A 27,663-nucleotide genomic window follows, 5' to 3' on the forward strand; every position below is an offset into this window, starting at 1 on the left:
AGCTTGTGAACGATAGCGGGCAACGGGTCGAATAATAAATACACAGAATTACTGATGCATTTATGTGAAAGCGTAGCATAATTGTCAAGGAAGGGAGTCATCTTACAGCTTCTAGCGTCTGCCATTAAGAAGAAGACATGGTAACTATGCGTATAAAACGTGTTAGTCCGTATTAGTATAATGTTGTAGTCGAGTGATAACGGTTGCTAACGTTAGCTGGTTGATTAGCTACCATCATCTGTCTGTTAGCTGCCATAACGTTGTCATAAGAAAAGGCCGATAATATATATATATACACTCATACGTTAGTTACTTTACCAAGCATATCTTGTCACTGATCATCTTAACGTTGCATGTTTTGACATCTGGGAGGGTGTGGTGGTGGTTACGTTTAGCTAACTTTACCAAGCTGTCATTGATTGATTGATTGATTGAAAACTATATTTAACAGATTGCAGAATGGGTACAATACAGTACAGCTCAATACATACAATTGTTAAGGGGATGCAGACCAGAGAAAGACTTTCGTCTTGTTTACATCAGGGTCCCCCATTTTCAATTCATCAAGACATATGACACACACGACATACAGATAGACAGTACTGCTACATCTATACATTTATGACACATACCAGATTTGCAAATACAGTACTGTTTGTGATACAAAAAGAGTCCAGAAAAGAGAGTATATACATTTGACGTCAAAGCTGTCGGAGAGAGTAACGTTAACATAATCACACTTTTAATATCGGTGAATCAATGGGGTAACTCGCTAACATTAATTCGATTCCATACAATGCGTTAGTATATAGATACGCTATGCTTTGGATCATTTAAATTGTACGTTACGCTAACGGTCCAGTTGGCTAACTACAACATACTAACGTTAAGCATATTACCAGCAGCTACATTGTCATAATGTCTGGCGGTGGTCTATGAATTCATATTGCCTCTGGATACCTAGGTTCCATTATAGGCCTCAGACCAAGGAGCCCTTATGTGTCGTTAAACCCGGACCCACCCGCCAGCTTTCCCACCCTCTAATACAGTGAACGGCCAGCCAAGCTGGTGACAACGCCGGAGCTATGAGCTGGATTCGAACAGGCGAATCCAGCCGCTCCGGTGTTGGTGACGAACGCAATCTCCGCTACGCCACCTGACCGCCTTCAGTGTTTTCTCTCTTAAAGTGTGTTCCTGTCTCTCTCTCTCCACCACCATTTTCTTCCTGCCCCCCCACTTACTCATCGACTTCCTCCTTTTGTCTCGTCGTGTATTAGATCCGCTTCATCCTCATCCAGAACCGAGCGGGGAAGACCCGGCTGGCCAAGTGGTACATGCAGTTCGACGACGACGAGAAGCAGAAGCTGATCGAGGAGGTGCACGCCGTGGTGACTGTCCGCGACGCCAAGCACACCAACTTCGTGGAGGTAAGACGACGACACCTGGGTTGGAGTTCACCGTGTGATGATGCCTGAGCGGATGTATGGTTCTGTGGCTGTATTTACATATATTTTTTTTTTATATTAAAGGGGAACTATTTTACTATTTCTTTCACTATTTGGGCACTTTTACACAATTCCTGTGAGTTTATGGAACACCTCTGTAATTTTTTTATTTTTTTTTAATTCATTGTTTTGTATTTCTAATGAAGTACTCAAAAACAGCATTTTTCTACCTCAAGATCTTAAGCCGTTTTGAGCCTGGGCTCCAACCACAATGGTAACTGCTGAGTGTGTGAGTCTCAACATGCAGCTGAGTCTCTCTGACATCACAGATCAGCACATTTTCAGACGACTCAGTTCAGTGAGGGTGAATATTGTGAGAGGAGAATTGGAAGAATGCGCCAATATGAGAATTAGAGACATAGATCATATTAATATAAGTCCACATAGCTAGGAAACAATGCTAAACACTGAAAAAGGCCATTTATAAGATAGTTCCCCTTTAACTTCTAAATTAACTTTGAGCAGTGAAAGCAGCAGTCAAGCGAGCCCTATACCAAGGAGTGTGTCGTACTAAAACGACACGTTTTTGCCACGGTGGACGACGGTGTCTGCGGTGTTATTCGGTGTTGAGGCATACACCACCAAGTATGAGGCTCGGGAGGTAGAGCAATCGTCTGGTAACCTGGAGGTTCCCGGTTCGATTCCTGCTCCTCTCCCAGGCATCGTGTCGAAGTGTCCTTGAGCAAGACACTACTTAACCCCTAATTGCTCCCGATGAGCAGGTTGGCACCTCGCACGGTCGCCTCCGCCGTCGGTGTGTGAATGAATGTGTGAGTGAATGGGTAAAAATGTGAGCTACAATTTGTAAAGCGCTTTGGATAAAAGCTGCTTTATAAATGCAGCCATTTACCAAGTACAGTACTTGCCCAAAAATTCATATCTTTCTGGAAATAAAACTAATTTAGTTAATTTTGGCATATTGGTGACGGTGTCTACAAAAAAAACGGAATTTCTCAAATACTAAGTGTTATCAATACTTACACAGACACCATTATGAACTGAAAGTGTCTCCTCCATCTGCATGAACAGCAGAGTAGCGGAGTAGATTTCACTTCACGTGACGGAGAGAAGGAAGGCTCCAGACGACACAGCAGATTACACAACGGCGACCGCGGGAGGATTTGGCAATATTTCAGATTTAACCCCAACGCTAACGGGGAACTTACTAACGTTATAATGAGGCAATCTGTGAATGTTGTATGATGAAGGAAAGGAAGCGTCCCGTAAGAGTGAGGGCGGCTGCCAAAATGGGGCCCGTTCAGCAGTGAAGGCTCAACTGGAGAGGGGACAGACCAGGGACAGACCAGGGACAGACCAGGGACAGACCAGGGACAGACCAGGGACAGACCAGGGACAGACGCACCACAGCCGTCCATAACTGGTGGTGCGTTTGTGCACTAAATCTGCAGGGACCGTGTGAGTGAGCATTCGTGTTGTTCAGTCGGGGGAAGATCTGAGGCTGCAGCTACATTGATCCATCAATGAAAAAGGATGGAAAATTGGAACTTAATGTCAACAACACGGATACTCCTTATTGAAAATTAATTAAAAATAGATGTAGTAGACAGACAGACGCAGCGGATCAATGTAGCCGCATAACATTAAAGATCAAAGTAAGCGCTCTACGGATATTCACCGGTGACATCGGTGTTGTCACGAGTTTATTAACCGGTGGGAACATTTCCCTAGTTTTCATCAATAACATCCAGTCTTTGAAATAATATTTTTTTTTTTTAAATGTGCACCATGTCATTTTGAGAGAAATTTTAAACGAAAGTGAAGCTATTATATTTTCATAACTGAATAAAACTGTCCTCAGAGGAAAATTAGGTCCAGGCGACACTGTTTCAAGTCAGAAACCCACCTTAGGACCGGCAACGTTTTAGCTGTGACCAAACGGCTAGTACAAGTTGGTCAATAGGTCTGTTTGTCAGTCCTACACAAAGATTACGTGTTTTCTTTGTTTGCCACGACATAGTACATGATGTCGTGACATGGCATATACCACAATAACAGATATTGTCTTTTTGCCAATGCCTCACAACAAATCCCTACCAGTTGACCAGATGGTAGAGCTACAGTCAAAGGTCAAATTGTACACATTTGAAAAGCCAAAGGTCAAATACTGTACACATCGTCACTACATAATTATTCTGCTCTTTAAATGTGTGGCGTACTGTCAGATTTATTAGCCTCCCTTTATAACGCAAAATGGTTTTTAGGCAATAGGTGTCGAACTGCATAATAAACGCTGTATTCGCGTACATTTTGACATAGGTGAGAGAGACTTGCCAGCTTTCACCCTACAAATAAATACATGTCTGTTGTTTGTGCCAAGGTGAAAATGGCACTGACAACATTGCATTCTTCTTTTGCAATAGTTTAACAATGTCGACGTAGAATAACCAAATATGTTGACTGATCATTCTCAATAAGACAAAACACTAGATAATTTATAGAAGCATATAGGCAGCTAGGGCGGCTACGTGGCGTAGTGGGCAAGGCGCTCACCACGAATGCGGAGACGCTGGGCTCGCCTGTTCGAGCCCAGCGCTCCACATTGTTTTCAGTTTAGCTGGCCGTCCATACTAATACACATTGGCCGTATTAGGGGGTGGGAAACTGATGGGTGGGGATCGGGCGTTGTGGACAGCGACTCCTACAGGTCGGTTGGTGCGCCTGCGCAGTAGAATCAGGAAGTGTCGGGGGCAGCGTGAGCCTCCCACGCGTTACTCCTCGCCACTGAGAGATCGAGCTGCGCAGGTGAAAAGATGCGACTGCTGTTACCTCAAGTACCGGAGGGGACTTGTGCTATGTATGACTTAGTCCACATTGCAGCCGGCTTGTGGGAGGCAAGAAACAGCGTTCGTGACAGGGGAGGGTTGAATTGGATGATACGAAATTGGGATGGGAGAAAATATAGAAAATGGGAGAAAAAGTGGATAAAAAAAAAAAGAAGCATATAGGCAGCTACAATTTTGAAAAGCCATTGCTTGTTCACTGCAAGTTGGACTGACACAAATACTGTACCCATTGTCACTACACAATTGCGTACAGTTAATGGATACACAGGGCTCCAGAATTCACCTTTTTCACTAGTAGCATTGGTGCTACTTACTTGACACCTTATTTAAAAGCACCACCTAAATCCACATTCAGCACAACACATTTGTATTTCTTCCCCCCATTTCATTATCCCCCACTTTTTGATGTATTCTATTGAAATGGAGTAAAGGGAAAACATTTTGGAAGTCTCCACCGCATTGGGACGCAACCATATTCCAGTTCAGACGGTCCCTTAGCATCCAGAAGTCTGTTTTTAGTGGACGGTCCCTTAGCATCCAGAAGTCTGTTTTTAGTGGACGGTCCCTTAGCATCCAGAAGTCTGTTTTCAGTGGACGGGCCCTTAGCATCCAGAAGTCTGTTTTTAGTGGACGGTCCCTTAGCATCCAGAAGTCTGTTTTTAGTGGACGGTCCCTTAGCATCCAGAAGTCTGTTTTTAATGCTGTGCCGTTGCAGGAGAAGTCTGTCCCTGCATATATTTCATGTTTTGTAGTATTACTGCGCTTCACGATTGACTGCTTCTTGATTAAACTTTGTGATTTAAATCTGCAAGCATTTGTGAACCGACAGCAAAAAGCCGAATGCAGTTGAGCGTTAAAATATGGTTTTCTGTGCAAGTTAATGTAATTTGCTGTAGATATCTAATGAGTTCCAGTGGCAATTATGAAATTAATCGGTATTAAATCAGTATAAAAGGTCATATCGAAAAGAGTTGACTTGAGAACTTTTATTTAGAAGATCCCCGAGTGGGGGGCGTCTGGGTAAAATAACTCTCCTACCACCGCACAGAGTCCCGGGTTCAATTCCCGGTAGCGGTACTTCCGGTTTGGTAACACGTTCCAATGAACACGGTAGGTAGTGTTGGCGGGTGGGAAGCCGGTGGGGTATTAGTCCTTGTTGTTGCAACAGTGACTCCTACTGGTCGGTTGGGGCGCCTGTTCAGCGGGGACGGTATCGATGGGCGGTGACGTTGTGGATCGACGGTGTTAATAGACCTTTGTGTTCAACTCTGTTGGGAAATATAGACGTAATGTAACTGAAATATAGACATAATGTAACTGAAATACAGACATAATGTAGGCTAACTGAAATATAGACATAATGTAGGCTAACTGAAATATAGACATAATGTAACTGAAATAACTGAAATATAGACATAATATAACTGAAATATAGACATAATGTAACTGAAATAGGACATAATGTAACTGAAATATAGACATAATGTAACTGAAATATAGACATAATGTAACTGAAATATAGACATAATGTAACTGAAATATAGACATAATGTAACTGAAATATAGACATAATGTAGGCTAACTGAAATATAGACATAATGTAACTGAAATATAGACATAATGTAACTGAAATATAGACATAATGTAACTGGCAGAAAATGAAAAGTAAAGTTCCTGCTCAGGTCTTTAAATGTTAAACGTTCTGTCTGACGTTAATATCACTAAACGTTCTTTAGGCACTACGTGTCAAACTGCAAAAGAAACACTTAATAGCCCGTGTCTGCGAACGCTGTATTCACATACATTTTGACACGAGTTTGAAAGAGACTCGACAGCTTTCACGCTACAAATAAATACATGTGTTTGTGCCTAAGGCGAAAATGGCACCGACAACGTTGCATTCGTCTTTGCAATAGTTTCACAATGTCAACAATAAAATAACCTAATCTGTTGACTCATAATTTTCAATAAGATTAAACTCTAGAGAGCATTTATAATGCCATAGAAGCATATAGACCTCATCTATTTTATCCAGGCCTGACAGTTTTGGAATTGATTGCACTTTTTCCAGGTCTGACAGTTTTGGAATTGATTGCACCGAGTTTCATTCCACCGGTTGTTGCAGTGAATATCTCTCCACCACACTCTCTCTCTCTCTCTCTCTCTCTCTCTCACACTCTCCCACTCACCTCATGGCGCCAACGTGGTGTGTACGATATTTTGTAGACAAAATTCATATTTTGACAGTTGTTGGTTGCGATAACTGGGCTAAGCTTTAATGGAAGTCAGTTGTGAAAAAGAAAGGAGTAGAAAGTGTGAATGAAGGTGGAAGAGGTGTGTCTGGTGTTCAGTGAACACTGTTCACGTCGCCACTCGGAGAAGAGGACACAAGGCGAGGACGTCCGCGTCGACCACTACATCCACCGGAGACCGACGAAGGTAACATTAGGTTTGATAAAAGTTGGCTGGCTAACTAGCGAAGCTATCGGCTAACCTAGCATTCAGTATTAGCTTAGCTAGAACCCAAACGACTACACGACAAGCCAGCATGCTAGCTGTAGGCCACAAACCAACTAGTTAGCTAGCTCGGCTACTTTGTAACACTCACCGTGTCTGAGGCCTGCTTGGATACTTATTTTTTTGTATCAACTTTTTTTTCTCCCTTCTGTTTTTCTCCCATCCCAATTTAGTCGTGCCAATTCCCCCCTCCCCTGTCTTGATTGTTGCTCGCATGTGCCCCCCACTGGTCGGTCGTAGGGAGGGTTGAAGAATCTATCGCATGTCCCCTCCGATACATGCAGAGTCAGCCAGCCACATCTTTTCACCTGCCAGCGTGGACTCTCATTGGCGAGGTGTAACATGTGGGAGGCTCACACTACCCTCGACATCTCCTGTCCTTGCTGTGCAGGCGCCCTGACCGACCTGTAGGAGTCACTGTTTACAACAACCAGAATATCACCCATCGACTTTCCTCCCGCTGACTCTGCCAATTGAGTCAGTATGACGGCCGGCCCATGCCGGAGGCAACGCTGACAGCCGGATTCGATACCGGTGTCTCACGCGTTGGTGACGAGCGCTTAGACTGCTGCGCCACCCAGCCGCCCTTCCTGCTTGGATACTTTGTAACTTAACAGGTGCTACAAAGTTGCAAGCATCGGCAGGCTGTACAGTACCTTGCTTTTCCAGTTGGTTTATTTTGTGTGTCTACTTTTGCCCTAAAATTAAGGCTATATAAATGCATTTGCCACATATAAATGCATTAGGCTAATTTAGGACCCTCATAGCTCTATTACAGTAGATTAGATTCAAATGTATTGTCATCATCATACAGCACAAGTACAGTACAACGTAAAGGAGTTTGGCATCCAACCAGAGCGCAAATGTAGCAGTAAAGTGCAACAGCGATATACAATAATACAGCTGATTAAACTGTGTACAAAATATCCAAATGAGTACTACGGAGTGTAGTGCTAATCAGATGTATGTACAGAGTTGTAGTATTATTAATATGTTGTACAGTCATGTAGACAGTATGGTAGTAGTCATACTGGCCAGCGTAAATATCTACAGATATGTAAAAGGACTATGCAGGTAAATACAGGCAGGTGTAGATGGATATATATGCGGTGAGAATAAATATATACAGCATTTGTACATGCTCTATTGCTGTAATAACTAATTACAGGGGCAATCAGACTTGATGCTTCATTCTCTGCTAATAACTTTTTAATTGTGTAAAAGCCCATTACGCTCACACAAAGTTGAACACTTGTGGACGTTTTTGACATATTGTACGTCTTATGTTTTCATAGTGACCGCGTGTTTTTTTTTGCGTACTATTAAAATCGAATGACAATAAAATATGTATATCAATTATGTCAAGTGTTATGTCTCATTTTAAACCAATCATTTGTTGGGCACATACAGACTTTAATTAATGGTAACATTATTTTGAGATGTTGCAAAATTAGGATCATAAGGGATTTGAGATTTCCCAGGGGAGTTTCCGTCACCGGAGTGGATAAAAGGCCTTGGTGGATTTCCTCCCTATCCTCCACAACCCATAGTACGTCTGTGTGAAATACAGTTGGGGGGGAAAACATCGCTAACCATAACATTATTTAGCAATGTTATAATAACAATAACATTAATTTAATAACATTGGGTCGACTCACTTTGTATGTTGTGTCTGTCCACTATGTTTGTGTACTTTGTTATTCCCCCCCCCTATGTAAAGCGACCTTGGGTCTTTGAAAGGCGCTATATAAAATGAAGTTATTAATTATTATTATTATTATTATTATTATTATTTTTTTTTTTTTTTTAAACTTTATTTTTTAGCGTTTATCGCTTTTCTGGTCAAGCATGACCGACAGTTGTAGGGTGAAACGGGAGAGAGAGCAGGGGGAGACATTCGGCAAATGACGGCGAGTCCGGGAATCGAACTCGGAGTCAACCAGATCCGTGACGCAGCACGGAGTCCCGCGACGCAGCGCGGTAACATGGTGTGCTATGGAATCGATACGTTTTTGACGGCACTACAAACGAGCAAACTGGAGAGGGTGAGCGAGGAGGAGTGCGCTGGCCGACTGCTCTGAATAGGCCTTTCTGTCAAGAGCCTCTGTTATGCTCTCTCTCTCACTCTTTCACTAGCCCACTCTCTCTCTCTTTCACTAGCCCCCGTTGCAATTTACAATCTAGTCATTTAGCGGACGCTTTTATCCAAAGCGACTTACAACAACAACGCGTCACCAGGAGGGGTTCATCTCTGGCAGCTACGGGTCACTGGCATGACCTTTTAAAGAGGGATCCTGCAATATTGCCGTAAAAGAAGACGCCTCGGTGCTCAGATCATATAGACTCAAGTTATTTTTTATCTTTTTACACTTGAACCAAAGCAAGGCGGCATCATGTGTCTCCAAGATGACACGCCAGCGTTATGGAACCGGAGTCGTGACCCTCTGGGTGTGACATGCAACACGGCGGCGTCGGGCGGTGGTCTTGTCAACAGCACCGCGGATAGAAGCGGCGCGGCTCTGGTCTCACGCCTGTGTGGCGTGATGACCGCTAAACCCCTCAACCACGCTGCTGACTCCATGACCCCAAATATCTGTTAAACTGAATCTTTAGAAAACCACCTGTATTTGGGGGCGGTCAGGTGGCGTAGCGGAGATTGTGCTCGTCACCAATGCAAGAGGCTGCAGTCTCGACTCCCGGAGAGTCAGCATTGCCTTGGCTCGGGCTGATCGCTATACTAACTCGTTTGGCTGAGTTAGGGGGAGGGGAGCCGTGGGTGGGTCCTGGGCGTTGTGGACAGCGACCCCTACAGTTCGGTCGGGGCGCCTGCACAGCGAGGGTAGGATCTGGAGAAAGGTAGTGCGACCTTCCACACGTTACACTCTCCCGGTGAGAATCTGCGCTGCCAGGCTGGCTGCCGGATGTGTCGGAAAGCATGTGACAGTTTCCGGCCTCCCGGACCAACAGTGGGGGGGGGGGGGGGGGGGGTGCGCAACAACCAGGAAGGGGGTTGGGAATTGGCATAACGACTAACAGTGGGATGGGAAAAAAAATCGAAAAAGGAGAAAAAAAATAAAAATAAAACCACCTGTAGCTTTTGTTTGTTCGTTCTAGAAAGGACGCACGGCTATCGCCATCATCATAGGGGCGACGGTGGCTCAGGAGGTAAGAGCAGGTCGTCTGGTAATCGGGAAGGATCTCTGTTAGATTCCCGCTCCTCCACCGGGCAGCGTGTCGAAGTGTCCTTGAGCGAGACGCTTGAGCCCCAACTGCTCCCGACGAGCAGGTCGGCACCTCGCGCCCCTCTCACCTCCGCCGTCTGTGTGTGAATGTGAGGAACAAAATTGTAAAGCGCTTTGGATAAAAGCTGCTGTATAAACGCACCATTTACCACTTTTCAGCTGCCGTTTGAGTGACGGGAAGGGAAATGCTCACATGGAGATAACATAAACTACCCAGAGTACTTGTTACGTGGCTGACTGCACACAGGCGGGCTACTGGGGGCAGGAGAGTCTCGGGGGGGAAATATAATCAATCTGACGTGCATAACTCATGAAGATGAGCTGACACACGCCCCCTCCGGGCATTTGAGACCGACGCAATTATAGAGGTAGAATCTGAACTTTCTGGTTTAGAAAATCACAAGCAGCCCAGTCGAGTGAAAAGGTGGAACATCTCCAAAGAGATGCAGTTCTGACGGCCGCGCGCACCCTGTTTTTTTTGGATCCCTTTTTGACCCTTTTCCTCCGTTTTTCTCCCCTCCCAATGTTAGTCGTTATGCCAATTCCCAATCCCCTTCCTGGTCGCTGCGCACTTACCCCCCACAGTCGGTCTGGGAGAGTGGAGGCTACCACGTGCTTCCTCCGACACACGTCCAGCCAATCAACCGCTTCTTTTCACCTGGCAGCGCGGACTCTCACTGAGAGGGTGTAACGTGTGGAAGGATCACACTACCCCCCCCTTAGATCCTTTCCTCGCTGAGCAGGCGCCCCGACCGAACTGTAGGGAGTCGCTGTTTACAACGACCAGGACCCACCCCGCCAGCTTTCCCACCCTCTAACACTGCCAATTGTGTTAGTACGACGGCCGGCCAAGCCGGAAGCAACGCAGAGAGCTGGGCTCGATACCAGTATCTCCTGCTTTGGTGGCGAGCGCCTTGCCCACCCAGCCGACCTCCACGCGTACCCTTCTGACGGCCACACGTACCCTTCTGATGTACCCTGCCCTGGGATACCTCTGTAGGCTGCTAGCTGCAGGCCAGCTCTGATGTCCACACGTAACCTTTTATGCGTCTATTCATTCTGTTTAAACCAATGGGGTTTTTCTTCACAGTTGCAGATAAAGATTAGGCTACACTAATATTATAGTATTACAACTGATTAGTTATATTCATTAAAGAAAGTTGATTTAATAAAAAAAAAAAAATTTAATCGGATTAATCACTTTATTCAAATTGAGGATTTAGTTTGAGGATATTTAGTAAAAGAAAAAAACGTTTAAATATTATTATTATTATTATAATTTTTTTTAATTTAAAACGAAGGTTCGAACGTCCGTCCCTGTACCCTGCCCTGTGGGACACCTCTGTAGCTGCTAGCCGTAGGCAGGCTCCTTCTAAACAAGTCGTTAAATGTTATATTAGCCTACGTTTCCATGCCTCAGAAATGGCTTCATCCCAAAGTAGATGATGCTGTTTTTGTCTCGAGGCTGGTGTATTGAGTCACTGCTTTGTGTTTCTAGGGCGGCCAGTTGGTTATGTATTCATTAGGGTAAAAGTTGCATCTTCATGTAGCCTATTATTATTATTATTATTATTATTATTATTATTATTATTATTATTATTATTATTATTATTATTATTATTATTATTATTATTATTATAATAATAATAATAATAATAATAATTATTATTATTATTATTATTATTATTATTATTATTATTATTATTATTATTATTATTATTATTATTATTATTATTATTATTATTATTATTATTATTATTATTATTATTATTTATTATTGGTAATACTACTAATAATATCATGTGGTCAGTCTTTGTTCTATCGGGATAGCGGGACGGAGCCATATTCCCGCGGGTTGGTGGTGCAGCGATAGTAGCATAGGGCAGCGCTCCACTTATGAAAGTAGTCGTGGTTATGATATAACCGATGATTACAAAAAGAAATAACTTTGCAAGTCGCACTGGTGCTACTAGTCAAAACATCTGTCACAACTTATCACCAAATTCTTGCGTGTTTACAAACATGTTTGCCATTTAACACTTTGGCTGCCATGGGTTAAATTAATGATATACCATAGATTGCCAGCGCTATTTGTCTATGGAGAACGTCCCCTTCTTTGCAGGGCTATAACTTTTTAAATTCTATTGCTACATTGCCATTATTAGGGCCCATTCAAAGTCCTATATGTATTGTTCATTGTGTAGCAACGTTAAACTTTTTCATTCACATATTCATAGTAAAGTATGGTCTAATGTATAAGTATGTTTTCATCTCTTTCTGCAACTTTCTCCAGAACGTGATATATAGCCCCAAATGCATTATATTGATGATGAAATACAGTTTGATGGCAATCAGCGCGATATAAAAAATTCCAACTAGACGTACTTCTAGAAGTTACTACACGTCATCTGATGTTGACCGGATGGGCGAGGGGGCGTTTATAATTCCGTGGGCAGCGTTATACCAATCATCTAATGTGGGTCAAATGTTGATAAAAGCAGTTAGTATCGAAGATGGTAACGTTACACGCTGAAACTCACCCCAGTCTCCGCGCGCCGTTGGGCGATCATCGTCGAGTAGAAATTTTATCATTATGGGATATATTATTACCCGGTCCATCTCCAGCTTGTATAATGGTATATACGTCCAAATCATGTTGTTTATCGAGTTATTGGCAATCGATCGCTATGTAGAGTGACGAGCTAGAGTGCCAGAACCTATCCCGAGTGGCCGGAAGCAATAGGGCCGACCAGCAAAACCTCTACTGCGCTTCCTGTTAAGCAGTTGCGCCGATCGGCCACCAGATGGCGCTCCTGAACCGCCAGAGAGCTCAGTGGGTCCTGCTGGTGAATCTCAGGCCAGCGGAGGGGGAATATGAATCCGATTCCAGATTTTTGAAATATTGATATAAGGACGCTGTACAGCGTCCCCCGGCAACTTTAGCATCGCCAGCAAAGACGTTGTAAATCGTTTTTAGGCAGTCAAAGTGTTAACACATTGGTCGCCAAGAAAGAGTTATGCCATTTTTGCCCGCCATGCGTTGAACGCCAAGAACGACTTACGCCGTTTTTGGGATCAATATTTAATTTTTTCGCCATGGCATTCATAATTCATCCAGCCAACCTCCGGACTGCAGCGGGACCCTGTATGAGATTGCAACGCCTCAATACCGCCGCCTGGTGAATGGTCGGGCGAGTTATACTCTCGCCAAAACCGGAAGTGCCGATCGGTGCGTCGAGGAAATCCCTCCGGCAGTGATATCTTGTTCCGTGGATCCAGACAAACACTATAGTGCATTTGGATCGCTTTCTTTAAACTTAATAATCAATATGATTTCGGCGTTTATTGCGCCATACAAACCGGAAATGGATCTAGGAGATCGGCGTCAAATAATTGGGATATTTTTCCTCCAGTCTCATCGGCGAACGGTAAGAGGACAGTAACGTTATTTTCAGCCCGATTGTTCATTCATTTCACTGCAAACCATCTGATCAATATATCAACCCATACTAAATAAAGCCGTTACTGACGATCAAGGAATTATAAACGACCCCCTCCCCCCTTTCCTTCACGCATGATGAAGCATAATGTATACCGATCATATACATTTGCATTTTTTAATATAGCGTGTATAGGAAAGAAACGCCAATCGATAATCTATCGTATGCTTCAGGGCCTATAACTACTGTTTTTGGAATTACAGCAGAAAAGATTAAAAACATACTTATATTCTCGACGCTATTAACACAACAATGTATGAATGAAAACCTTCCCACATCCTGAACGATAGATAATCGATGTTGAATGGGCCATAGTAATGTCAATATAGCAATACAATTAAAAAAAGTTATAGCCCTGCAAAGAAGGTAAACATCTCCATAGGCTTTCAACGGTGGCAGACTGGGGTACTTTGATGGGCACAACCCCCGGCGCCCAATGTGTTAAAGCACGTTCTAGGCTTATGTTCGGTTCACAAACGCCTCAAAATGAGTTTGTCTTGATTTTGATTTACACGAGATGGAACAATTGAAAGAATAACATGCATGGTAAATGTTTTCTTAAGCTAGTCGCTCTGCGGATGTAAACACCAGCGTGGAAGGTTTCTGCCCACCGACCGGTGGATTCAAACGAATGCATCATGAGATTAGGAATAATAATATGTCTGCATTAAAATAATAGTTTTAACAACTTTGAATGTACAACAGTTAAACAAACAAACGGGGGGCGACCGTGGCTCAGGAGGTAGAGATTCCCGGGCAGTGTGTCGAAGTGTCCTTGAGCAAGACGCTTTGACCCCTAACTGCTCCTGATGAGCAGGTTGGCACCTCTGCCGGCGGTTGTGTGAGTGAACGGGTGAATGTGAGGAACAAAAATTTTAAAGCGCTTTGGATAAAAGAGCCGTTATATAAATGCACCATTTGACCATTTCTGTACAACAACAGCTAAACAAACAAACCGTGACTCTGTTCCACAGTTCAGGAACTTCAAGATCATCTACAGGCGCTACGCCGGCCTGTACTTCTGCATCTGTGTGGACGTGACCGACAACAACCTGGCCTACCTGGAGGGCATACACAACTTTGTAGAGGTAGGACACACACACACACACACTCGCACATACACACAGGACACACACACAGGACACACACACACATACACACGCACAGGATGTGACACATAGACAGACCTGGGCAGCGTGTGAGCTGTTCTGTGTTAGCACTTCACGGCCTGATTATTTTGAGGAATGTCTGTCAATGATTTCCTTCCACCCCCACCCCCCCCCCCCCCCTCTCTCTCTCTCATTGGACACCGGGAGAAGCTAACTGCAGTCACGGCAGAAGTCTCGGGGCTGTAATTGAAATGAGATTTCGAGAAGAAATGTTCTATATTTGTAAAAGTGAAAAGCTTTTCCTTTTTTAAGTGGAGGGGGGGGGGGTATGGGAACAGGTCCACCTAGTGATGCACGATATATCGGCCGCCGATATAATATCGGCCGATATGGCCGTTTTTTTACACATCGGTATCGGTCCGATATCAAGATGGGGCCGATATCCGATATAAAAAAAAAAAAGGGGTTTTTTTTTCTTTTTTTTTAATCTTTTTTTTTCTTTTTACATGTTTTGGGCTTAAATAGTTTCAAAAATCAGTCATTTCTGAAAATAAGTTACAAAAGTAAAAAAATTATGCGTTTTGGAAAATAGCTCTTTATTTGATTATCATAAAAAAGTGTTTTCTATACAGAGATATCGACATCGGTAAATATCGGTATCGGCCAGAACAGCAATATTAATATCGGTTATCGGTATCGGCCACAATTTTCACATCGGTGCATCACTAGGTCCACCCTCCTCCTCGACTGCCAGAATGTGGCCGTGAGGAGAAACAGCTCCGGTTCCCCTGACGCTCCGCTCGAGCGCTCTGCTCCGTGACCTGGAATGTAATGTAGTGACGACTCGCTCCCGGTCCGTGTTGATCAGAGCCGTGTGTCCAGTGACACTGTCCCCCCCCCTCCTCCTCCTCCTCCTCCTCCTCCTCCTCCTCCTCCTCCTCCTCCTCCTCCTCTCGTTGCCTCCATGTCCGTCATGGAAGAACAGGAATTTGCTCCCGGTCTTATCCGAACCGGCTCTCGGAATAAAGGTTGTCGCGAAGTGGCAAGTGGGTCGGGGCAGCGCTTAAAATATAGTAGTGTTTCAGCGAGTTCAGTTCAGAGACTACAGCTGCACAGACGGTTCAGTTCAGAGACTACAGCTGCACAGACGGTTCAGTTCAGAGACTACAGCTGGTTCAGTTCAGAGACTACAGCTGCACAGACGGTTCAGTTCAGAGACTACAGCTGGTTCAGTTCAGAGACTACAGCTGCACAGACGGCTCAGTTCAGACACTACAGCTGCACAGACGGCTCAGTTCAGACACTACAGCTGCACAGACGGCTCAGTTCAGACACTACAGCTGCACAGAGGGTTCAGTTCAGAGACTACAGCTGGTTCAGTTCAGACACTACAGCTGCTCAGACGGTTCAGTTCAGAGACTACAGCTGCACAGACGGTTCAGTTCAGAGACTACAGCTGCACAGACGGTTCAGTTCAGAGACTACAGCTGCACAGACGGTTCAGTTCAGAGACTACAGCTGCACAGACGGTTCAGTTCAGAGACTACAGCTGCACAGACGGCTCAGTTCAGACACTACAGCTGCACAGCTGGTTCAGTTCAGAGACTACAGCTGGTTCAGTTCAGAGACTACAGCTGCACAGACGGTTCAGTTCAGAGACTACAGCTGCACAGACGGTTCAGTTCAGAGACTACAGCTGCACAGACGGTTCAGTTCAGAGACTACAGCTGCACAGACGGTTCAGTTCAGAGACTACAGCTGCACAGACGGTTCAGTTCAGAGACTACAGCTGCACAGACGGCTCAGTTCAGACACTACAGCTGCACAGACGGCTCAGTTCAGAGACTACAGCTGCACAGACGGTTCAGTTCAGACACTACAGCTGCACAGACGGCTCAGTTCAGAGACTACAGCTGCACAGACGGCTCAGTTCAGACACTACAGCTGCACAGACGGCTCAGTTCAGAGACTACAGCTGGTTCAGTTCAGAGACTACAGCTGCACAGACGGCTCAGTTCAGAGACTACAGCTGCACAGACGGCTCAGTTCAGAGACTACAGCTGCACAGACGGTTCAGTTCAGAGACTACAGTTCAGTTCAGTTCAGAGTTTTTATTTGCGACATGGAATCATACAATCATAGTTTCTTCATTACACAATCATAAATATCATTCCATGGACAAAAGGAGCAGGAAGAAGAATAAATCTTATTAACCTTATTATAACCTGCCCCTTATTCCTAAACTAAACAAGTATTTACTTAATGGTCGGCGTACAACCTAATTTACACAAAATTATAATTTATACCATTATACAAGAAACACACAATCCACAGTTAAACAAGAAAAAAATTTATAATAATAATAATAAAGAATAAATAATAAAAGAGAGAAAAAAAAGAAAAAAAATATCTCACTATTCAGATCACATTTGATTTTCATACTGACTAAATATATATATTTTTCTTTTAATTTTTGAATTGATAAACACTATTACATCCCTTAAGCTCGCTATGGAGAGAATTCCACAACTTTACACCAATAACTGAAGGACACATCTGTTTAAGTGTGGTACGTGCAAACTGATGTTTAAAATTGTATTTTCTCCTACTAAACTCACTTTCTAAATGAAAAAGATTTTGTAGTTTTTCTGGCAGTGTATTATTTCTTGCCCTAAACATAATTATCATTGTTTGAAACTTAACCATGTCTTCAAGTTTAATTATTCTAGATTTAATAAATAATGTATTTGCTGCACAGACGGTTCAGTTTAGTTTTCTCAGTTTATTTGATCAGGGACAGTGCATATCAATCAACAGTTATACATTTATAAATTAATACAAATAAAAAACTGTAAATATGCCAACATTAGCAGGGTTGCTAGTTTTCAGTTGTAGTCCCTGGGCTAGATGTTAAAGCCAGAAAAGAAACGGAAAAATAGGACATTAAAGCTAATATAAAAACAGTTTAAAACATATTCTGTACATTCACTCACTAGGCATTCGTGTATCTATAAAAAAACAGTGTTCAGAGACTACAGCTGCACCTCTGCTCCACTTTCTCCCTCCTCGTCGTGTCGTGTCTCTGCAGAGCCCAGGCTGCTGTGAACAAAGTGAACCTAACCTAGTTTCCACAGCGGAGCAGAACCAGCCAGCCAGCTCCTCCTCCTCGTAGCACTTCAACTCCACCTTTCATAACCACAACGCTGCCCCGAGTGAAAGGAAATCAATCATATACATTTATTGTTTTATTTATTTATCGATTCATTATTTTGAGTTTAATCTTTTATGGAGCGATAAGATATTCCTTTATTGATCCCCTTGGGGGAAATGCAGGTGTCGTAGCAGCATGGGGGAGGGGAGGTACAGGTACGGGCAGGGTAATAGAAGAAGACATAAATATAGGCAATAAAACTATAGTAAAGATAGAAATAAGCAGTGTAAACATTATAATTAACTGAATATAAAAATATGAGCAAGTAAACAGTGTGATCAAAGGTGCAGATGAGGGTCTGTATGCCCTATCAGTTATATTATAATTATGTTACAATAAATCTGGTCAATAACACTTAGAATCTGAATATACACTATATACTATGAGTAAGTAAAGTATACAGGATACACAGGTGCAGTATACACATAAGGTACCCTAACTGGCACGATATACATAATATGTCATGGAGAACGAGATGGAAAACACACGGCTTGTAATAATAATAATAATAATAATAATAATAATAATAATATAATAAACTTTATTTGTATAGCAGCTTTCATACAGAAACGGCAGCTCACAGTGCTTCACAACAGAAAAAAGACAGGCATAAAATGAGCACATAAGCTTTCACATTAGGATCGTAGTGGAATCAAAGCAATTGTATGGTTCTTAGAGACCCCGTGAAGAAGGCCTGCGCAACTATAATGTATCAAGACACAAAGCTCTGCTTAAACTGGTTCCCTCGTACCCAAGTGTGCTTCTGTGCACAAAGCAATATAAGTACGCCCTTCGTTCTCAAGCTGCTCTAACACTGGAAGTTCCCCATATGAGAACTGAATTGGAAAAAAGGGCTTTTAAATATGCTGCTCCTTCATCCTGGAACAAGATACAGGAGGACCTAAAATTACCAGGACTGGTCACCCTCGGAGAATTCAAAGCCATTTTAAAATCCTACGAACTCAGTTCCCTCGGACAGTGCAACTGTGTTTGATCATTGGCCTGTTTGATAACTTGCCTGAAATTGGAGCTTGCTGTAAATGTTTTATCTGTATTGTATTGTGATGTTCTCTTTTTTATGTTGAAACTTTCTGCTGCCTTGCTTGGCCAGATCGCTCTTGAAAAAGATATTTTAATCTCAATGATGCTTATCTGGTTAAATAAAGGATTTGATTGATTGATTGAAGACCTGGAAAACAAATATTGCATTTGTTCTCGTATCAAAGTTCCACTCCTCTCTATTTCTGGGAAATGGCAACATTTCGCCACATCATGTGCATCCAATAAAATATGACTTTTAAAACATCACATCCCGTCTCTCTCCCATCATACACACAGCTTCATTCCCATTTGGTAAGTGGGAGCGAACCTGAGCCATCGCTCGGTTTCATATCTCCAGTGAAATCGGTGGGTTCCATCCAGCAGCATGTGGTCCCGGCCCAGTGTCCCGGTTCATCCGGGGACCACGCAGAACCACAGAACCAAAACAAAACCAGCTCAAAGTGCCTTGTTATTAGTGATGCACGATATATCGGCCGCCGATATAATATCGGCCGATATGGCAGTCTTTTCAAGTTCAAATAAAGGTTTGAAACAAAATTTTGATTTAGAAACAATAAAACAAAACCCTCCCAACTCCTCTTTTCTCTCAAGGTGCTGAACGAGTATTTCCACAATGTGTGCGAACTGGACCTCGTCTTCAACTTCTACAAGGTAAGAAAGACAGAAGAACTGTGCCTCAGGAGGCAGAGCAGGTCGTCTGGTAATCGGAAGGTTCCTGGTTTGATTCCCCCCCCCCCCCCCCCTAACTGGGAACCTTCCAGATTACCAGACGACTGCTCTACCTCCCGAGCCACTGTCCTTGAGCAAGACACCGAACCCCTAACTGCTCCCGATCAGGCACCTTGCACGCTCTGCCGTCGGTGTGTGAGTGAACATGAGTTGTAAAGCGTGTTGGATAAAAGCTGTTATATAAATATATTAATAATATATAAACAGTCCGTTTACCATTTACCTCAAAGGCAACACAGAGACGTTTGTAAACCATAAATACACACGCTGCCAAGACGAGACAAAAGACAAAAGGAATGGAGGGGGGAGGGGAAAAGAGGTATATTGTCTTTTTATTAAAGCGCTGCCATGGCGACGGCTACGTGCTTCACAATTACAACAATCATTCAATTAGGATCATCTGCATCAGGTGTGTGTGTGTGTGTGTGTGTGTGTGTGTGTGTGTGTGTGTGTGTGGGGGTGGGGGTGGGGGGGGGGGGGGGGGGGGGTTCCATCTGGAAGAAACGTGAAGCAATTAACACTTGTGAACAACACCATTCTTACTGCAGTCACTGCTGCGCGAGCTGCTCGCCCAAGGTGTCGTTTGAATGTCCGCCCACACACACACACACACACACACACACACACACACACACACGGAGCCTTGATGAAGCCGCCCACGCTTCTCCCGCGAGTCGCCTCGCTTGTTGACGTCTCGGAGAGGAGGGAGGGAGGGAGGGAGGGAGGGAGGAGGAGGAGGAGGGAGACGACCGCATGGGCACCGGATTTAAAACATCGTTGCTATCTCTCATGTGCGTGACCTCATCTCCGTTTGTATCTGATCCGGTGTATTTTAGTTAATGAGTTTAGTTAACCCTTTCACTGCCACACGACAGAAGGTTAACCCTTTACTATCACACAACCGACGGTCGCTTTACTATCACATCAACCAAAGGAGATGACCGGGGTGATAGAGGTATCTCTCTTGTACGCTTGTTTAAAAGGACCGGTATACCAGTAGTCCAATGTTAGTCTAATTACCGGAGATTGTCCTCGACTTTAACAAAGTCGTGTTTGTAGGTGTGTAGACGGTGTGTGTATTCGCTGATGTCTGCTTAGCTTACTAAATGTTCAAGTTCAAGTTATTTTATTTGTCAAATGCACAGCAATACAGGGGCATTGCAGGTAATGAAAATGTAATGTTTGTGTTTTCGAGCTCGGGACTCAACGGTGCATAATTAAGAAACATCAATGAATACAAGAAGGGTAACAATAAGTAGCTGTAGGAAGATCAAATAAAATATAAAATGAGGTAAAATAAAATCAATTATTTACAGAAGGTGTGCATGGTGCGTGTGTCTCCAATAACAATAACAATATGCCGTTGATGTTTAAAAGCGGTGGAAGATACTCCATGAGGCGCGTCGCTCGGCAGGTGAAAACCTTGTGAAAATCACGGTGCTGTTTTACTTACCGAGTTACGTAAACACTGTATTATAAGCCACGCAAACCTCTTTGTTATTGAATCCCGCGTTGCTCCTGGTGCAAAACTGAATAACTTGTATTAAGAGTAATACAGTAACTAGTGATGCACGATATATCGAGAGTATATTTGCTTAGAAAACGTAATTGTCGAATTCAATTATCTTTTATTTCTCCACGTGGTAAATACACAGGTGACAACATGTTTACAGGAACGTTTTGGAGTTGTATTTGGAGTGTATTTCGTGACTGTAGGGCACTAGGGAACGTCAGGCTACAACTCTGACCCACTTCCAGGGATGAAGCTAAGCTACGCTAACGGAGCGGCTGTTCCCTAAGCCTAATGCATGCACAGAGACAAAAAAGTTATGTATCTTCTTGTCTAACTCCAGGGAATGTTGGAGTTTTCCTTTTAAATAGTTTCAAAATATCAGTCATTTCTGAAAATAAGTTACAAAAGTAAAAAAATTATGCGTTTTGGAAAATAGCTCTTTATTTGATTATCATAAAAAAGTGTTTTCTATACAGAGATATCGACATCGGTAAATATCGGTATCGGCCAGACCAGCAATATTAATATTGGTTATCGGTATCGGCCACAATTTTCACATCGGTGCATCACTAACAGTAATGTTAGTATTACTCTACTAGTAGTATTACTTCTGGGGAAACCCTTGTGAGCATGAGGTGAGAACATGCAAACTCCACACAGAAAGACCTGGGAGATACCCCACCTGGGTACCTGGCAACCTGGGAGATACCCCACCTGGGTACCTGGCAACCTGGGAGATACCCCACCTGGGTACCTGGCAACCTGGGAGATACCCCACCTGGGTACCTGGCAACCTGGGAGATACCCCACCTGGGTACCTGGCAACCTGGGAGATACCCCACCTGGGTACCTGGCAACCTGGGAGATACCCCACCTGGGTACCTGGCAACCTGGGAGATACCCCACCTGGGTACCTGGCAACCTGGGAGATACCCCACCTGGGTACCTGGCAACCTGGGAGATACCCCACCTGGGTACCTGGCAACCTGGGAGATACCCCACCTGGGTACCTGGCAACCTGGGAGATACCCCACCTGGGTACCTGGTAGGGGTGGGAATCGCCAGAGACCTCGCGATACGATACTATCGCGATACTTGTACTCGATATATTGCGATATTTATTTATTTGTATCAATTTTATTTTTTTAGTATCGCCACGCAAAGTATCGCGATACTACTACGTATCGATTTTTTCCCCACCTGGGTACCTGGCAACCTGGGAGATAATAATAATAATAATAATACATCTATTTTATATCGAGCTTTTCCAGGTGCTCAAAGGCGCTTTACATGGGTAGAAGAGACAAGACTAAGCTAAGGCAAAACAAAAAAACAGAACAAAAATAATACATGACAAGATAAAATAAAACTCAAAAGCAAAAGCAAGATTGAAAAGGTGGGTTTTGAGGGCTGATTTAAAAGATGTCAGGGTGTTTGCATCACGGATATGGCTGGGGAGGGCATTTTCAGAGGGAGGGGGCAGCAGCAGCAAAGGCCCTGTCTCTCCCCAGGTCCGGAGCCTGGTCGTGGGAGGTGTTAGGAGGTTGGCATCAGCAGACCTAAGGCGACGGGTGGGCGTGTGACGGTGGAGGAGGTCAGACAGGTAGGGAGGGGCAAGGTTGTTGAGGGCTTTAAATGTGATGAGAAGTATTTTAAATTGTATCCTGTATTTGATTGGAAGTCAATGGAGGTCGTGGAGGACAGGGGTGATGTGATCAGAGCCACGGGTGGAGGTGAGCATGCGGGCAGCAGAGTTTTGGACATATTGGAGTTTATTGAGGATAGTGTTTGGTGAGCCGTAGAGGATGCTGTTACAGTAGTCCAGTCTTGATGAAATAAATGCATGAACCTGCGCCGGGGATCGAACCCAGGACCTTCTAGCTGTGAGGCGACAGTGTTAACCACTGCACCACCGTGCCGCCCCACTACACCAAGATGGAGCATATTTTCGCCCCCTTTTCAACTTCAGTGGCAGTGTGAAACGTATAATCTACCACAACATACACTTTATACACTTATGACCACAACATTTCATAGTCGCCCCACTGTTGCAGTGGGGCGACAGTGGGGCGACAGTAGGGCGACAGTGGGGCGACTGTAGGGCGACAGTGGGGCGACTGTGGGGCGACAGTGGGGCGACAGTAGGGCGACAGTGAGGCGACAGTGGGGCGACAGTGGGGCGACAGTGGGGCGACAGTGGGGCGACAGTAGGGCGACAGTGAGGCGACAGTGGGGCGACAGTGGGGCGACAGTGGGGCGACAGTGGGGCGACTGTGGGGCGACAGTGGGGCGACAGTGGGGCGACTGTGGGGCGACAGTGGGGCGACAGTGGGGCGACAGTAGGGCGACTGTGGGGCGACAGTGGGGCGACAGTGAGGCGACTGTGGGGCGACTGTGGGGCGACAGTGGGGCGACAGTGGGGCGACAGTGGGGCGACTGTGGGGCGACAGTGGGGCGACAGTGAGGCGACAGTGAGGCGACAGTGAGGCGACAGTGAGGCGACTGTGGGGCGACAGTGGGGCGACAGTGAGGCGACAGTGAGGCGACAGTGAGGCGACAGTAGGGCGACTGTGGGGCGACAGTGGGGCGACAGTGAGGCGACTGTGGGGCGACTGTGGGGCGACAGTGGGGCGACAGTGGGGCGACAGTGGGGCGACAGTGGGGCGACAGTGGGGCGACAGTGAGGCGACAGTGAGGCGACTGTGGGGCGACAGTGGGGCGACAGTGGGGCGACAGTGAGGCGACAGTGGGGCGACAGTGGGGCGACAGTGGGGCGACTGTGGGGCGACAGTGGGGCGACAGTGGGGCGACAGTGGGGCGACAGTGGGGCGACAGTGGGGCGACTGTGGGGCGACAGTGGGGCGACTGTGGGGCGACAGTGAGGCGACTGTGGGGCGACAGTGGGGCGACAGTGGGGCGACTGTGGGGCGACTGTGGGGCGACTGTGGGGCGACTGTGGGGCGACAGTGGGGCGACAGTGGGGCGACTGTGGGGCGACTGTGGGGCGACAGTGGGGCGACAGTGGGGCGACAGTGGGGCGACAGTGAGGCGACTGTGGGGCGACAGTGGGGCGACTGTGGGGCGACAGTGGGGCGACTGTGGGGCGACTGTGGGGCGACAGTGGGGCGACAGTGAGGCGACTGTGGGGCGACAGTGGGGCGACAGTGAGGCGACAGTGAGGCGACTGTGGGGCGACAGTGGGGCGACTGTGGGGCGACAGTGGGGCGACAGTGAGGCGACTGTGGGGCGACAGTGGGGCGACTGTGGGGCGACAGTGGGGCGACAGTGAGGCGACAGTGAGGCGACAGTGGGGCGACTGTGGGGCGACAGTGGGGCGACTGTGGGGCGACAGTGGGGCGACAGTGAGGCGACTGTGGGGCGACTGTAGGGCGACAGTGAGGCGACAGTGGGGCGACTGTGGGGCGACTGTAGGGCGACAGTGAGGCGACAGTGGGGCGACTGTGGGGCGACTGTAGGGCGACAGTGGGGCGACAGTGGGGCGACAGTGGGGCGACAGTGGGGCGACAGTGGGGCGACTGTGGGGCGACAGTGGGGCGACAGTGAGGCGACAGTGGGGCGACTGTGGGGCGACTGTGGGGCGACAGTGGGGCGACAGTGGGGCGACAGTGAGGCGACAGTGGGGCGACTGTGGGGCGACTGTAGGGCGACAGTGAGGCGACAGTGGGGCGACAGTGAGGCGACAGTGGGGCGACTGTGGGGCGACTGTGGGGCGACTGTAGGGCGACAGTGAGGCGACAGTGAGGCGACAGTGGGGCGACTGTGGGGCGACTGTAGGGCGACAGTGAGGCGACAGTGGGGCGACAGTGAGGCGACAGTGAGGCGACTGTGGGGCGACAGTGGGGCGACTGTGGGGCGACAGTGGGGCGACAGTGAGGCGACTGTGGGGCGACAGTGGGGCGACTGTGGGGCGACAGTGGGGCGACAGTGAGGCGACAGTGGGGCGACTGTGGGGCGACAGTGGGGCGACTGTGGGGCGACAGTGGGGCGACAGTGAGGCGACAGTGGGGCGACTGTGGGGCGACTGTAGGGCGACAGTGAGGCGACTGTGGGGCGACTGTAGGGCGACAGTGGGGCGACAGTGGGGCGACTGTGGGGCGACTGTAGGGCGACAGTGGGGCGACAGTGGGGCGACAGTGGGGCGACAGTGGGGCGACAGTGGGGCGACAGTGGGGCGACTGTGGGGCGACAGTGAGGCGACTGTGGGGCGACAGTGGGGCGACAGTGAGGCGACAGTGAGGCGACAGTGGGGCGACTGTGGGGCGACTGTGGGGCGACTGTAGGGCGACAGTGAGGCGACAGTGGGGCGACAGTGAGGCGACAGTGGGGCGACTGTAGGGCGACAGTGAGGCGACAGTGGGGCGACTGTGGGGCGACTGTAGGGCGACAGTGAGGCGACAGTGGGGCGACTGTGGGGCGACTGTAGGGCGACAGTGGGGCGACTGTGGGGCGACTGTCGGGCGACAGTAGCAGGTAGAGCAGGTGTCTGGTAATCCGGAGGTTCCCGGTTGGGTTCCTCCCGATGAGCAGGTTGGCACCTCGCACGGTCGCCTCCGCCGTCGGTGTGTGAGTGAATGGGTTAAAATGTGAGGAACAAATTGTGGATTGGATAAACGCTGTTAAATAAATAGAGACGGGGTGACACTGATAACTGTGAGGAGTCAAAACTAGACCGGTCTGGTCCTCTAATGTGCACCTCTCTCTGTGCCCCCCCTCTCTGTGCCCACCCCCTCTCTGTGCCCCCCCCCCCCCCCCCCCCCCTGTGCCCCGCCCCCCTCTCTGTGCCCCGCCCCCCCCTCCCCAGGTGTACACGGTGGTGGACGAGATGTTCCTGGCGGGAGAGATCCGGGAGACCAGTCAGACCAAGGTCCTGAAGCAGCTGCTCATGCTGCAGTCACTGGAGTAGCTCCACCAATCATCTGCCCCTCTACCTAACCTAGCCCCGCCCCCACATCGCTGTCACTCTGCAGAGGTTCTGCTCGTCATTGGCCACCCTCTGCGGAGCAGGCTCCTCCTCCTCCTCCGGCCCCCTTCATTACAGAACTTTCAGGGGGGGCGGGGTTTCCAGGAAAGTGCACCATTCCGGAATGTTGAGAGATAGAAAACACACGCAGAGTGTCGTCAGGGTTTTTGCGGATAACGTCACGATGCGAGAGAGGAGGCTACGTTTTCCCCCCATTCTGTGACCGCTGCGCTCTCCTGAGAAACTGTTTCAATATATATATAAAGGCTGTGTATTTCAACGATGTTACAGGTATATAATTATGGCCCGTAACATTTCACTACAGTACCCGCCTCGATTACAATTAACTTTATATGGCATTTAGCTTCGTCCCCCCCAAAGCCAGAGGCCGCGGTGATGACGACGGCCATTACTTAGTACTTACGGTTGCCAGTTATGCTCCTGTATTCTAGTATACAGTCTGGAAACAATGACCGGTATCCACTAGTATCCACCGATCTGGCAACCCTCCCCCCTCCCCCCTTCCCTATGCCCGTCACCCTTCCTCCAATAGCACTAATGTAGCTTAACGAGCACCACGGAACAACGGGACTAGTTGCCTACGATGATTCTTCCTGTAGTAAGACGTCTGAACATCTGCTTCACAATCACATTATAGTCTCGGCGAGCGGAATCGTACAAACACACATTATTTAGGCCAGACTATTTCGGGCCTACTACTAGACGTGTGTGTCCCGGTTTATAATTGTGTTTTTTTTCCAAAACATCGGTGTCACGGAGCGAGTAGTGAACTACGTCGTCGAGGGAAAAGCCCATCGGTGCCTTCGACCCGCCGTGAGGTTACGCTCACGGTTCAACCCGAGTGTACTTCACGACGAGTGGCGTCACAACGAGTGCCGTCGAGGGGCTCTATTACGGTCACAACTGTAGCTGTTGAACAGCCGGCGTTGCCGTGTCATGGACGGTATTATTGCATTACCCCTTTCACTGCCACACTACAGAAGGTTAACCCTTTACTATCACACAACCGTCGGTAGTGTGATAGTAAAGGGTTAACCTTCTGTAGTGTGGCAGTGAAAGGGTTTAACCTGCTGTCGTGTGGCAGTGAAAGGGTTAACCTTCTTCTGTGTATTGTGTCGCAGTGAAGGGGTTAACCGTTTTGGTAGTGCGGCAGTGAAAGGGTTAAGAGGAGATATTCCTTTATTGACGCGGAAATTCAGGCGTCATGGCGGCATCGGGGGGGGGGGGGGGGGGGGGGGAGGTATAGAGGTCTGGGCTGGGTAATGGAGGAAGACATACTACAGGCGATAAGATTATAGTACAGTAGAAAAGTAAAAATAGGCAAGTGTAAACGATATAATTAATATAATATATATATATACGCATCTGAGCAAATAGGCAGTGTAATCAAAAGGTGCAGATGAGGGTCTGTATAATTGCCCCATCAGTTATATTATACATTACGATAAACACTAGAATCTAAAATATAC

General features: G+C 46.6%; 1 protein-coding gene across 1 annotated transcript; it reads left to right on the forward strand.

The window, feature by feature from the left end:
* ap2s1 (adaptor related protein complex 2 subunit sigma 1) lies at nucleotides 1–27,400 on the forward strand. Its single transcript, XM_084322843.1, has 5 exons — nucleotides 1–140; nucleotides 1,278–1,427; nucleotides 14,543–14,656; nucleotides 19,542–19,601; nucleotides 26,015–27,400. The coding sequence occupies exons 1-5, from the start codon at nucleotides 138–140 to the stop codon at nucleotides 26,114–26,116; spliced, it is 429 nt and encodes a 142-aa protein (XP_084178969.1). The 5' UTR covers nucleotides 1–137; the 3' UTR covers nucleotides 26,117–27,400.
* Nucleotides 27,401–27,663: the final 263 nt, after the last annotated feature.

The sequence above is a fragment of the Notolepis coatsorum genome (assembly GCF_963971535.1).
Source record: "Notolepis coatsorum genome assembly, chromosome: 1".
In the NCBI taxonomy this organism is placed as follows: domain Eukaryota; kingdom Metazoa; phylum Chordata; class Actinopteri; order Aulopiformes; family Paralepididae; genus Notolepis; species Notolepis coatsorum.

Excerpts from the sequence above, each read along its gene's own strand:
- ap2s1 (XM_084322843.1), top strand. Across the intron at positions 14,657-19,541 it reads GCATACACAACTTTGTAGAG|GTGCTGAACGAGTATTTCCA; the intron begins GTAGGACACACA and ends TTTTCTCTCAAG. Across the intron at positions 19,602-26,014 it reads TCGTCTTCAACTTCTACAAG|GTGTACACGGTGGTGGACGA; the intron begins GTAAGAAAGACA and ends CCCCCTCCCCAG.